At 52.5% G+C, this 13,022-nt stretch overlaps 7 protein-coding genes across 7 annotated transcripts; 4 read left to right on the top strand and 3 right to left on the bottom strand.

The window, feature by feature from the left end:
- Positions 1 to 1,261: 1,261 nt before the first annotated feature.
- On the top strand, positions 1,262 to 2,810 carry BDW70DRAFT_171781 (uncharacterized protein; the record flags this gene model as incomplete). Its single annotated transcript, XM_073743312.1, has 1 exon — positions 1,262 to 2,810. One exon carries the CDS (start codon positions 1,262 to 1,264, stop codon positions 2,792 to 2,794), a length of 1,533 nt encoding a protein of 510 aa, XP_073591806.1. The 3' UTR covers positions 2,795 to 2,810.
- A 603-nt stretch (positions 2,811 to 3,413) lies between these two features.
- Positions 3,414 to 4,778, top strand: tpcI (questin oxygenase tpcI; the record flags this gene model as incomplete). Its single annotated transcript, XM_073743311.1, has 1 exon — positions 3,414 to 4,778. The coding sequence occupies one exon, from the start codon at positions 3,414 to 3,416 to the stop codon at positions 4,776 to 4,778; it is 1,365 nt and encodes a 454-aa protein (XP_073591805.1).
- A 644-nt stretch (positions 4,779 to 5,422) lies between these two features.
- BDW70DRAFT_171779 (beta-lactamase-like protein) lies at positions 5,423 to 6,449 on the top strand (the record flags this gene model as incomplete). Its single annotated transcript, XM_073743310.1, has 2 exons — positions 5,423 to 5,584; positions 5,649 to 6,449. The coding sequence occupies 2 exons, from the start codon at positions 5,423 to 5,425 to the stop codon at positions 6,447 to 6,449; spliced, it is 963 nt and encodes a 320-aa protein (XP_073591804.1).
- Positions 6,429 to 7,262, bottom strand: tpcL (anthrone oxygenase tpcL). The gene is made up of 2 exons (XM_073738203.1): positions 7,106 to 7,262; positions 6,429 to 7,044 (listed from the first exon to the last, which is right to left on the bottom strand). The coding sequence occupies exons 1-2, from the start codon at positions 7,164 to 7,166 to the stop codon at positions 6,605 to 6,607; spliced, it is 501 nt and encodes a 166-aa protein (XP_073591803.1). The 5' UTR covers positions 7,167 to 7,262; the 3' UTR covers positions 6,429 to 6,604.
- A 173-nt stretch (positions 7,263 to 7,435) lies between these two features.
- tpcK (decarboxylase tpcK) lies at positions 7,436 to 8,014 on the top strand (the record flags this gene model as incomplete). Its single annotated transcript, XM_073739704.1, has 3 exons — positions 7,436 to 7,627; positions 7,692 to 7,888; positions 7,945 to 8,014. 3 exons carry the CDS (start codon positions 7,436 to 7,438, stop codon positions 8,012 to 8,014), a joined length of 459 nt encoding a protein of 152 aa, XP_073591802.1.
- A 121-nt stretch (positions 8,015 to 8,135) lies between these two features.
- Positions 8,136 to 9,638, bottom strand: BDW70DRAFT_163963 (uncharacterized protein; the record flags this gene model as incomplete). The annotated part of the gene is made up of 3 exons (XM_073741395.1): positions 8,136 to 8,771; positions 8,845 to 9,360; positions 9,420 to 9,638. 3 exons carry the CDS (start codon positions 9,636 to 9,638, stop codon positions 8,136 to 8,138), a joined length of 1,371 nt encoding a protein of 456 aa, XP_073591801.1.
- A 1,307-nt stretch (positions 9,639 to 10,945) lies between these two features.
- BDW70DRAFT_171771 (FAD/NAD(P)-binding domain-containing protein) lies at positions 10,946 to 12,591 on the bottom strand (the record flags this gene model as incomplete). The annotated part of the gene is made up of 2 exons (XM_073743309.1): positions 10,946 to 12,249; positions 12,348 to 12,591. The coding sequence occupies 2 exons, from the start codon at positions 12,589 to 12,591 to the stop codon at positions 10,946 to 10,948; spliced, it is 1,548 nt and encodes a 515-aa protein (XP_073591800.1).
- Positions 12,592 to 13,022: the final 431 nt, after the last annotated feature.

Raw genomic sequence — 13,022 nt, 5'->3', positions numbered from 1 at the left:
ATGTAAAATAAAAAATCTGAGTGGTCAATTATACTCTTCGTATGACGCTCTTAGAAGATCACGGCAACGGCCAAGCGGCTCCCCAGCTGCATAATGGACACGAAGGTCGCGTCCGCGATAGGCGCAGTAGAGATTTGGTGTCTGGAGATAAAGATGATGTTATCAAATGGAAAAGCCCCCGATGCAGTCGGGTGGGTACTATGGGCGGGGTGGTAAACATTGAGCAGGGATCGAGCCGGGGTGATTCTGCATTTCCGCTCAAAAGGTCGAACCGCATGAGACCGTCTAAACCCAGCTTCGTCATCGTGAGATAACGGTGGTCTACCTCTTCCTCAGGGAGCCCGGCATTGCGGCCACCGTTAAGAGGGGTGACCGAGACACGCTGCTGTCAGGAACACACGCCCACATGAATCTATATAGAGACTTAAATTGAGAGGAATAAGAGACCTAACCATGAAGATACCGGAGATCAACTGATTGGCCACTAGTGATCCCCACTTGGTATATCTGGCTACCTTGACAGCAGCAGCTGCTGCATGTCACTGCCCGCTGAGAGAAAGGTGGAGTGGAGAAATGGAGTAAGGTGGCAGCTCCCTCCCAAATACATGATAACTATATGTGTAAGTTAATTGCAATTCCAAGTTCTATGTCGATTCGACCTAGGATTGGCCGAGGCATATTGGAACCCTACAATCAACCCCGTGCTTATCGTCATGGCCCCCAAATTAATCGGATGGACGGGCAGGCGGATGATGGCACTGCATATATCCATGTATGTAAGCAATAAGGCATTGTACCAATCGCTAGAGAGGACATGGCGCTCTCGGCGTTACTGGGTATTACCTAGACATTACGACTACTGAGTACGCTAGGCACTAATGCCACAGTTCTAGTACTTTGATAAGTAATTCACTAGTAAGATGACCGGGGATCTCTGCAGAAGTTGAAATAATGCGCCGAGCCGAGCCTCAATCAAATATCAGCAGCTACGAATAGGCTAAACAGATTAGTCCATGGCCTGGACTCAGCTCATGAATAAATTATTTAACTACTAATCATACCTAGTTAGTTGAACCTGCTGAATCACAAATACAGTAATAGTCCCGCAGGTGGAAAAACGTCGTGCACATTTAACTACATGGGCGGCGGCCCACTTGATGCCTCCAAGCTTGATCCCAACCTGTGTTGACTATCGTCTACTCCCTTGATGCTGCACCAGGGTAAACCCCCATCAATCCAGAGCAGATAGACACAGCAAACAATGCCAGTCCTAGACCCCAGCGACCAGGTGCTGGACCGAACCACGCCGCCCTTCCCCGTCATGACCGCCTCCCGCCGCAGCGCTGGTTCCACCAAGCTACGAGACAGCTGCCATGCGTGTGCCACATCCAAGATCAAATGCCCCAAGGAGAAGCCGTCATGCTCCAAGTGTGAGGCCCGGGGTATAAAGTGCCAATACTTCTTTGCAAAGCGCCCGGGCCGGAGGCGAGAGAACAGCACCGGGGGTCATCCGAACAGCTGTACCAGCAAAAATAACACCAGCTTCCACACCTCCTCATCCAGCTCCAAGCCCAACACCGACCAGGAATCGCAGACCAACCGCTCGCGAGATGGAGATACAATCGAGATCGCGGGACCTTCTCCTCGGGCTGCCGCAGCTTCCCCCATCAGTTTACCGGAGACCATCGGCTTTCTCAGTACACCTCCAGACTTCACGATTTCGATTCCTTCCATGCCAGATACTGCTGGTGGAATGGGCTCGCCAAACCTCTTTTCCATGATTGGGGACTCGAGTCTGTTCGCGAATTTGTCAGATTTCGATCCCGATAGCAACGACATGGATTTCATTATTGCGGACCCCTTGGATTTTGAGCGTCCTCTTCTGGACGGTGACGGCGCCATCCGACCCTTGAATGACATTGGTTCACTTCTTATCCCGGACAAGAGCATTAATCTTAGCCTTGGCACGTCCGACATCAATGAGCTCGTTAGCGCATCCCTTATGGGATCATCAGGGGCCCCCTCGCTTCCCTCTAGTAGCGTTCAAACGCCGTCCATTGCAAGGCCAGGTGTGGTACGTACCACCACCTCAACCACCAACTCACCGTGTGGCTGCGTGGCACAGGCACTTGATCTCCTAAAAACCCTTTCTTCGGCTCAGCGTTCTCTCGTCTCCAAGTTCACCGACACGGATCTGCCGCTCTCGTGGCCAAACGTCAACGATCCAGGTGTTGCCGAGGGTGTACTGTCCGAGAACAAGAACTACATCCAGGCAGTAACCAGCATGCTTTCATGCCTTTCGTGCACTGAGAATGCCTTCCAGCTTGCCATCATCTCCATGATCGGGTTCAAAATTCTGGAGCGATACGCCAGCGCGGCACAAACACAAAGTTCCAGCTCAAGAGCGGGCAGCGTGGAGCCTGACACGGGACTGAGGTCGGCGAGCAGCATTATCTCGAGCAGCAGCACCGATCATTATGTGAAGGCGCTGGGCCGTACGTATAACAAAGACGGGACCGCCAATGGTCGTGTACCCGCGCGGCTTGTCCTCAGCGAACTGCACCGCGTGCAACGATTGGTGAATCAGCTATCATCAAAGCTCAAAGGCCCCAAGGGAGGGAATGGCCGAGGACTAGATCAAGAATGTTCAGGCCGCCACAGGAGAGCAGAAGATAATGACAGAACGGTAGCAACGTTCTTTTCCTCTCGTACGTTGGCTCAGATGGAGGGCGACTTGCGCGAAAGCCTTAGTTCGCTGTCCGCGGATATCATCAACCGATTGAGACAAAGTTGATGAGAACTGATTTTTCGTTCTCACCTCAAGGAGGGGGCATAATGATTTTGACCGTATATTTCTCGAGGTGTTTAGAGGACTATTGGTGCATGATAGAGCATGGTTAAAGGTAGAGCTTAGTTACTGTGTATATAGTGATCCCTCACTTCACCAAGCTTTCAAATCAACCAGACATTAAAATTAAGGGCTATCTAATCGACGGAGCCACGCCTGTAGTTGTAAATGCTACACCCCTGCTTGCATGGTTTCCTACCCAAACACCCCCCACGATGTATTCTGAAAGTCGAGCGTCTCTGTCTGTCTCACCTGCGAATGGTCGGGAGTTTAGGGCTTACGGCCTGGGGAATTCCAGATTCAAACAGCATAACGTGCATCGGGGCAATTGGCTAATCTGAATCCCGGGTCTGTTTATTGGTCGTTGTGTGTCCCATCCTCAAATCGGGCCAGTGGTGGTGGTGGTGGCCTGGTTATAACCCGAGTGCGTACTTTGACTATAGGACGTCTTTTTTCTATAAGAAAACATGACGGTATCATCATCGACCTTCAGCAGAACTTGAGAGCCATCTAACTCTTTGATCCCGTTTGCCCGGTATATCATTTTCAAAGCTGTAGCGTCATCATGACAGTCGTGCAAGCCTCACAAGTGAAATTATCCCCCAAGCACCTCGGGTTTGCTCGCCTCGACGCCGCCAGTCCTGCTGGCGTGATCGAGACCGCCAACGAGCTCTTGCAACAGAACCACGATAAATACCACATGTATTTCCGCGACGTTGGAGGCCACAACCACATCGCACACTCGGTGCTGACGGTCCTTGCCATGGGCGGCGGCCCCAAGCAGCTGCAGCGGGCCTACGACGACGGGTACGGCTATCAACGTCCCCTGCCCGCGCTGGACCCGGCGGTCGTCCAGTCTCTCCGCGACCCGGAGCAGTTTCGCGCCCGTATGTTCGATCTAGCCCAATACACCAACTTCCTGCATTTCTTCCAGACCGAAATCGACGCCAAGGGCTGGCGGGCCGTCCTGCAAGAATACTGCTTCAGCCGCACGTCCCTCGCCGAAGCCATGTTCGCCCAGCTGTACGAGGGCCTCCTGCACCCAATCATCCACCTGGGCTTCGGCATCGAGTTCGAGCAGCCCAGCATCATCGCCGAGGGCCTCGCCCACGCAGCCTCCCACGACCCCGGCAACATCGACACATTCTTCCACCGCGCCGAGCTGCTCGCGCAGTCCGGCTCTGTGCCTGCGAAACCGCTCGTCGAGCTGTACGAGCAGGTCCGGGCCAATGACAAGACCCGTACCGCGGGCCGCATGCAGGACGGGCCGTTCCGGTTGCGTGACGGCCCGCTAGCCCGCGCCATGGACGAGATTGTGGCCATTGCCGCGCAATTCCAGGTATTCGCGCCGGGCGGAAAACAACAGGTGGAAGAACTCGAGCGGCGCACGGCGGAGATGATTAACTGCGCTGCGTACAGCGCGGGCGCGGCGCAACGGCCCGGCAAGGTGCGCAAGGTGGACTTCTTCATCATGCACGACGTGACGTGTTCGATTTTTCTCAGCGTCTTGATTCGCCAGGCCTGGATTTCGCTTGAGGACCGCGCGCGCCTGGTGGAGTGGAAGGCGCGGCTGGACCTGGCGTGGTACGCGGCCAATGGGGCGGCGGAGCTGCGGCTGGAGGATATCGCTGGGTATGAGCCGACGGCAAGTAAGGGGATGGACTGGCGGGAGCTATACAGGGCCGTCAACGAGGTGCACGATGATGGACACATTGCCAAGTTTGTGCGGGCGTTGAAAAACGGGGAGGAGGCTTCGAGGCCGTTTGAGGAGGGTGAATGGGCGGATTCGTTTCCGGTCAAGGGCGAGCTTTGGTTAAGGATTGCGCAGATGGGCTATGATACTACAAAGGATGGTGTGGATAATAGTGATAAATGGGTTTGGGGGTCTGGGTTTGATCTGGCCTGGATGAAGGTGCCGGATTTGAAGTAGTATATTTATACACAAAGAGCGTGTCCTCCTCGCCAAGTAGCTGTTCTAGTCTAGCCTATGGTGATAACAGCCCTAGGTGGACCCTTGCCACTTGTTGGAATTACTTGGGTAATTTGTTGAAGATATGAATGCGGTCCCAGAATCAAGGGATTGCTGGATTTATCAGAGAATCTGTTGATGAAAGCAAAGCAAACGAAGCTGGCATGCCTCCAACTTCTCGTATTAGTCATTCTTCCTTCTTCTCCTCTTCTACATAGTTTGCGAAGATTTCGACGCTCGCTCACGTATACAACCTACGAACTCGCTTACTATTCTCTGGGTGCGAGCGAGGGTGGAGAAAATCGTGGAGAAGAGGCATGCTGGGCGGCATGCTGGGGGGGTGCAGGAATGTCTAGAAAGACCGTCTTGCTTGACACTGGCACTGATCCTGCGGGTAATGGGCAGGAACGTAGGGTCTACAATTGCACCGGTATACGATCTATAGCATGAGCATAATAAGACTAAGGCTTTTTTTTATCCGATGCCCGATGGCGAAAGCGATCCGGAGATCGTCTCGGCGCATATATGATATACTTCAAATCTTGCATACCCAGTCTTCAGTCTCATTAATCATAAACCCATCCAACATTGTAGCAACTCTCATCATGGCGCCCGGGGAAGGAGGCTACCGCCAGATCAACAAGGCTCTCAACATATGCGCTTTTGAAGATTACCTAGAGAGCCAGCAGAGAGGCCTGCCCACACTGCCTAATGTGGAGGAACTTAGCCCGCGAGTCATTCGAATCCTCGGTCAGAATCCAGGAAAGGCAGGCTCTCTCTATTTCCTTCAAACTCTAACTGGGGCGGATCCGGGCTAATCTACGCGAACAGTTCACTCTACAAGGAACAAACACATTTATTGTTGGGACGGGTCCCGGACGCCTCCTCATCGACACCGGCCAGGGCATCCCAGATTGGGCCGATCTAATCTCTCGCACTCTCTCGGCTAGCGGAATTTCCCTCTCCCACGTCCTGCTCACCCACTGGCACGGCGACCACACCGGGGGGGTCCCCGACCTCATCCGCATGTATCCGGATCTGGCCTCGTCGATCTACAAGCACACACCGAGCGCCACGCAGCAGCCCATCGCGGACGGTCAGATTTTCCGTGTCGAGGGCGCCACTGTGCGCGCGATGCACACACCGGGACACTCCGACGATCACATGTGCTTCATCCTCGAGGAGGAGCGCGCCATGTTCACGGGCGACAACATCCTCGGTCACGGCACCTCCGCCGTGGAGCATCTCAGCACATGGATGGACACGCTGCACAAGATGCAGGCCCAGGGCTGTGTAACGGGCTACCCGGCACACGGCATCGTGATTGCCGACCTGCGCGCCAAGATCGCCGGCGAGCTGGCGCAGAAGTTGCGACGCGAGCGACAGGTCTTGAAGGCGCTGGTGCAGACCAAGCGGGATGAGAGAGGCACCGGCCAGGGACGAGGCAAGGGCAGCGTCACGGTCCAGCAACTCGTGACGGCTATCTATGGGGAGGGCGTGGAGGCCGGGCTTAGGGAGTTGGCGCTGGTACCGTTCATGGGCGAGGTTTTGCGGAAGTTAACCGAGGATGGCATTGTGGCGTTTGAGGTGAGGGGGGGTGTGAAGAAGTGGTTTGCGCTTGAGGAAGTTTAGTAGAACCAATTAAGAACTATGGAACTAGCTACTAGGAATAAAACTTGCATGTAGAGTTGAGCTATGTATGCAAGCCAAGACAGATGACACCTTACATTAACCCGAAGCCATTGCCCCGAGAGACAAGGAACTTCGGGTCAATTATTGATTTCAATCTACACCCCCAGGTCCTCTAGTAACCCCCGTAACCCCACGATTGCCCCGACTAGAGGGAACAATGACCGAGTAACATGCAGCCAGGACCATGCCACCACGAGCTGCCGCACGGCCCCCAGGTCATCGTCTGCCGTCTTGGAAGACACCCTCTCCAGCCCAAACAACGTGTTGTTCGTGGGTGCCATGAGCACCCAGGTGAAGGGCACCATGGCGAGTGTGGTCATGCCCGCTGCCGCGTAGGTAGGCCAATGCTTCCTGCCCATGGCGCGTTTGGTCAAGGTGATATAAGCATAGAGGCCGCAGGTGGCGATGCATACCGCCGGGAGGATGATGTGGCCGTAGTGGTATGTCCGGGCCCATTGGCGGACAAGGTGGCTGGAGGTGTGGTCAGTGTCGAGGAAGACGGGGACCGCGATGGCTGAGAGGCACAGCATGGCGCCTGTTTGAATCAAGATGTCAGTAGGGAATTTTGTCTCAAGATTAGAATCGTAGCTGCTTGCCTGACAGTGCGGAACCGGTGATTACAGCAGTCGCCTGCACGCCAATCTGGTGCGGTGCCATGTTTACAATCGATCCAAGAATAAATGAATGAATTGGCTTAAATGCCGTACACTCGAGCAGCAACAGTAGCAGCAACAGCGGTGTGCAATGAGTTTTATGTTTCGGATTCCGCCGCAGTCTTGGTCCAAAGAGTGGCGTGATGGCTTGCATATCTCGGGAAGAATTTGAGAATCATGCCGGTGTTCTTCCTCTTTTCTTGCACGATTTTTCTCCAAAATTCATCTCTCGTCTCACTTTTTCTCGTCTCCCTCGAGCCTGAGGAATCAACCATGACATTCCATAAACCAGAACTCCCGGCGCAGCCAGCTGGCGCAACAGCCGGCAAGTATCTCTGTCTGACCATCTGCGGGTATCGCAAGCCCGGCATGAGTGAGGAAGACTACCGCAACCACATGGTGAATATCTCGGCGCCAATGACTAAAGACCTAATGGTCAAATACGGGGTGAAGAGATGGACTCAGGTAAGTTCCAAAGAAGCTGGAACGACATTTGCTTGGTGCTGGGTGTCGATTAAGACATGTTTAGATTCACAACTCAAGTCCAACTCGGGCCTTGATGTCGCACCTATTTGACCCACAGATGGCCAATGTTGCGGACTTTGACTGCTTCAGTCAGGTGGTGTTCAAGGACATTGAAGATTACAAACGGATGAAACAGGACCCATGGTACAAGGAGCATCTTGTTGGCGATCACGAGAAGTTTGCTGATACCAAGAGGAGTATGTAAGTATATGATGTGCCTCCCCCTCGACATGAGCATCTTGTTGATCCGAACGTAGCATGACTATAGGGTGGGTTGAGGAGTTTGTGAGAGATGGGGAGGTCGTCGACGGCTTCAAGGACTGCTAGTGGTCGATGGAGGTGCAGATCGTGGTGGTTATTCATTCCACTCCGGACTGTATATAGGCTGCTAGGTATAACTACCGTGACAGCTCCACGGAGTATATGTAGGCAAATGCGGAGGTTTCCATTAGATACAATAAGCTTCATGCTTAACAGTCAGACATACAATCAAGCTATTAGGCGAACGCAGCTGGTTCGTGATGACAAGCCTCCCAAGGTTATCCTGGATTGCCTGTATTACGCTTATCAACTGTGTCATTTCCATCTCACCTTCATTCGCCAGCTGGAGCATAGTGAGGTCGTGCGCTCGTGCCACAGCTTCTAACATCGGATCGGCGAGGCTCCCAGGCTCAGGAAGCAGTTTTGCCGTAGGGATGAGCAAGATACCACCGCTGGAGCGAAGGATGCCTAGATAATATTGCAGTTCAGCCCTAACCATACCTATCCGGTCGATCCCTTCTACGCCCGCAGGAGACCTCAGGTGAAGAATGTAAACAGCCGCATCTATCACCGGCTGGGGCGTGCCCGCCGCGCGGTATGTGACGGTGATGCGACTGCCGGCCGAGCTAGGTCGAGAGCCAGAGCCAGGACTGGAGCTGGAGCTGGAATCTGATTCCACGCCCCCCATCATCTCAATCAGTCGCAAATGCTCGAGATCATGTAGCGACGAGGATGAGCGTGTGTGGTAGATCTGCACGATCAGGCGCAGGGTTGGGAATTTCTGGGCGAGATGCTGCGCCATGGAAGTCGACTGGGCACCAACCTATTATCCGACGTTAGGATGAGTTTTAAATCAACTCAATCCATAGGCGCAGGTTGCTCTAGGCCGCTCTTACTTCGACGATGAATGCGTTACCAAGATTAGACCATTTCAGTTGCGAGAGCATCTCCATGATTCCCTTCTCCTGGTGCAATCCCACCGCGTGGCGCAGATACGCCGACCATTGGCGGCCCAGCTTCGGCTGCTCCTGGATCGCGACCCCGAACGGCTGGATCGTACGTAGCGCCATGCTATACGCTGTCTCCGTCGGGTTCTGCGAGCTTCCAAAGCGCTGCGTCGCCGTCGGCATCTGTAATGCCGTCGGGGCGGCCACATCGGCCATGAAAACCGCGGCGTCGAGCAAAGACTGGTTGGTGACGAACTGGGCTGACAAGGGAGTGTGAGACACATAGTTTGTGATGGGCTCCTGGAGAAACCCCGATGTCGCCACGAGGCGAATGACACGGCCGAGCTGGATTTCTGGAACCCCTGCGAGGTCCGCGAGGTCCTTGATGGCGATGCTCTCATCCGGTGGGATACACACCAAGATCTGGAATTCCGCAAGCCACTTAAGGCAGGCCACGATCTCGACCTGGAGTTCATCATCAGAGGAGGGGGAATAAATGTTAGGCAAGTAAACTAATTGCAAACCTGGCGAGCAAGATCCCGCAGCAAGTCGACCGGCTCATCAAGTAGTGCTTTCATTTTCGCCATACTGGCATAAATGCCTGTTTTGCCTTTGCTGGGCTCCTTTTCCGCGTCCGAGTCAACCCCGGAGGATTGGGCGTCGCGACGACGACGCTCGATATGGCTCTTGATTGCAGCCGTAAGTTCGTCGCTTCGCGCTTCCAGTTCCGTCAATTTATCCATTGCGCCGGTCAGTATGGGGAGTTTAGGGTAGGGAAAAGGTTACGTCTCCCCGGCTTAGCTAGAGATAACCTAGAGAGCTGATATCTGCCGTATTTCTGGCCCCCATTTGCAAAGCCCCCTTGCTAGAGAACGCCCAAAATATAGACAGGCCGAGGATCCCTGACTAGTGCGAGACTGGGCAGCTGTCAACTTAGGCGCGCAATGGGTGTTGGCTAGGATTGGCGAACATCATTATTAATATTGTCTCGGTATATTGGCAGCCCTCCGTAATTTTTCGGAATAATGGCGATTTACTGCTAGTCAGCTTTAGGATAGCTTAGGTGCTTATCGCCTGCTACCTTTGAGTGCGAACCCAGGGTCCCAAATGGCAGCCATTGGCTTCCAGCTCTACAGAAGCTTGGGAGGTCATGAACGCTCCTACGACTTGCTGTTTGGGATTTTATGCCCGACAAATAGTTTGTTTATACTTTGGCAAACGTGATTATTGTCCTGTGGCACTACGTCCTGTTTCGGATGCTGGATTTCTGGACGATCCTGCCTACTATGATCTTGAGTTGGAGCGGCTGAACTGATCTGCAATGGCCTATGTCATGCTTATGTACTTATTAAAGGCAAGTGTCCCATCTTGTAGCTTATAGATAATGAATACCACACTCATCTTAACCGATGGCTATCTCATGGTCAACCATGTTATAAAACTCTGCGCCGACAGGCCAGTCATCTGTTTGGTCATAAGTCAATTTACACAATAAAGCAAATAGAAGAGTGGACTAGACTTTTGGTGATTACTAGCTGAAAGTCACCATTACTGCAAGACCCATGCCACATCCTTGGAGGATATGGAAGTAAATGAATAACCCTTAACTCCATCGATCCACGTCCTTTTCGAGAAGTCCCTTCGATTCTCCAAAGGTGGCTACGTGTAAGCAATCTGAATCTCTTTAGCAAGCTGAATTTCGACAGAAATTGGCTATTACTACAAACTGGAACCGAGGCGGTTGGCGATATGATGCACGTCCTCAATATGACCCGCACGTCGGATCATGATATCAATATTCATTTCTAGGATCTTATCAAGAACTTCCTCTATTTTGTAAGATGGACCTATACGTGTACGCTAGCCCGATAAGTCTCTTCTTTGGAGTCTATATTCGTCCATGTTCGACCCAGACAGGAAATCAAGCTCATCACCAGTACCCCCAGTCGGCATCTCCAGTCGGAAATACCAATCTCCCTTTGCGAACTTGCTCGTGGGCCCTGAACAATTAGCCAACAGTCTACTCGTGTTTTTATCTGTTGCACTAACCTTAAGACCAGTCTCCATCCAACAACTGCTCAATTTTCTTTCCTTCTCCAATATCCTTATAGACGTCTTCAATTGTCCAGGGTACAAACTTATGTCCTGGGGGGAAGTTGGTATTCTCAAACTTAGCACCAGTGACCAGATGCGCAAAAGCTTGACCATATTTCTCATACACATAGGCTTCGGGGTCATGTTTGAACAGCCATTTGGGGAAACGCAGGCGCACTGTCTTCGGATCCTTCATTATGGCATCCCAATCACTAGTGGCGTTCAGGAGCTGGGAGTTTACAAAGGCCATCTTTTGCGTGCAGCTGACACGCTGGTATCGTAAGAGATTGTAAACTTTCGCTCCAAGAGGTGCACCGCCGGGGCCTCCATGAGATGCTAACTGCAAGCTTGATGCCAGGGTTATTGCGTCTTCGAGAGCTAGAGTCCCACCGCTGACTGATGCTGGAATTGTGGAATGTGCGCAGTCTCCCACCTGCACGACTCGGCCCCCTCTAGACGTCCACTCCCGACGAAGATTGCGCCATAGCAGTGGCCAGTGGATCAAGCTTCCCCTAGGGGTAGCACGTATCAGTGCCTCAACTGCCGGGTGCCAGCCAGGCAAGCGACGGAGTAACTGAATTACCTCTTCAGGGTCGACGTCCGGATCCCACGACTCCTTGGCCTTGGCACTCCCCTCCACCAAGAACTCGTCTCGTGGAGTGATCCCGAAGGCCGCTAGATCTGGTGATACGTACAGTCCGATATGCATGCCAGCTCCCAGCCAGAATTCATTTGCCGTGACGCCTTCCCACCGTTTCCGGACTTCTTCATCTTGCATGGCAAGGTGGGCTGGGAAGGATACACGGTAGACAGACATACCGCTTGACCTGGTGGGCATGTATTTTCCTGCGATTAGAAGTTCGGATCGAGACTTGAAGGCATCAGCTGCAACAACTATATCGGCTACTCGAACTGAGCCGTCTTCTATCACAACTCCGCCCACCCCAGCCTTTTCATCCTCGAAGTATTTATCAACCCGTTGCCCGTAGGCAACTTTGATGCCTATTTTAGCCACCTGGCGCAGCAGCATTCTGTAGAACTTCTTTCGGATCTGTACAGGTCCCACGTACGGGAAGTTCTCTCGCTCCGCTAAGTGCTCGGGGTCATTGTAGCTGGGTTCTGAAGGTCCGTAGATGAGCTCACCGTTGTGCCTATAGTAGTAGGTTGGGGCTGTAACTTTGTCTTCTTCGAGCTCACGGAGCATGTCGGGCCAGTGGCGGAAGACGGCAATCGCTGAGGGCTGGATAATAATAAGATCTCCTATAAATTACGTATCATTAAAAGCTTCTGTTGTCTCTCTGCCTTTCCAATTCCCTCGGGGGTGAAGGGAGCATGGAAGTAATCAGGACATGACGAACCGCTGTAATTAGGGCCATCGTTCCGCTCTAGAATTCCCACGACAGTATGACCTTTTCTCCAACACTCCAACGCTGTCATCAGGCCAGCCAAACCGGCCCCAATAATCAGCACTTTGACGTGCGTCTCTGGGTCACGTTTTGGCAGCTCATTCGGAGTACTGGACGTCCACTTCTCTGGGTCAAATTCATCTTTGTCACCCACCGTGTAGAACTTTCGCGCTGCTGGTGCAGATGCGTCCCCCATCCTGTGTGGCCTGCGCAGAGAGTCAAGCTGAAGCCCAGAAGTGGAATTGTGATTCAAATCAGATATCTACAAACCTAGCATGCACCCATTGTTTGTATATAAATAGTAGAAAACGCCCTTTAGCAGTCACCTTTTTCGATTTGCCAATATCGGGGTATCGGGGCTTCGGAAGACAACCGAATTGACCATTTTTATAATGCTTCGGGTTATAAGGTATACAAGTGTATATAATGGAAACAACATAAAACTCGGTGGATTTATTTTCTAATTCGCATTTACGTACCTATTTGCCCGATGATATACTCCGTATATCCCGTTCCGATTCTACAGTCCGCTAAGGCCTTCATATCGGACTATTCTTCAACAAGCTTAGCTTCCATCATCAAGGCATTTCGGTGCGATGACTTGAGCTGTAGCTCCTAGACATTCAA

This window comes from Aspergillus foveolatus (genome assembly GCF_047715535.1).
Source record: "Aspergillus foveolatus strain CBS 279.81 unplaced genomic scaffold BDW70scaffold_86, whole genome shotgun sequence".
Lineage (NCBI taxonomy): Eukaryota > Fungi > Ascomycota > Eurotiomycetes > Eurotiales > Aspergillaceae > Aspergillus > Aspergillus foveolatus.
The sequence above is the reverse complement of the archived record's forward strand: the minus strand, read 5'-3'. Positions and strand labels throughout refer to the sequence as shown.

Excerpts from the sequence above, each read along its gene's own strand:
- tpcL (XM_073738203.1), bottom strand. The coding sequence starts at position 7,166 with ATGGCACCGCACCAGATTGGCGTGCAGGCGACTGCTGTAATCACCGGT. Across the intron at positions 7,045-7,105 it reads CACCGGTTCCGCACTGTCAG|GCGCCATGCTGTGCCTCTCA; the intron begins GCAAGCAGCTAC and ends TGATTCAAACAG.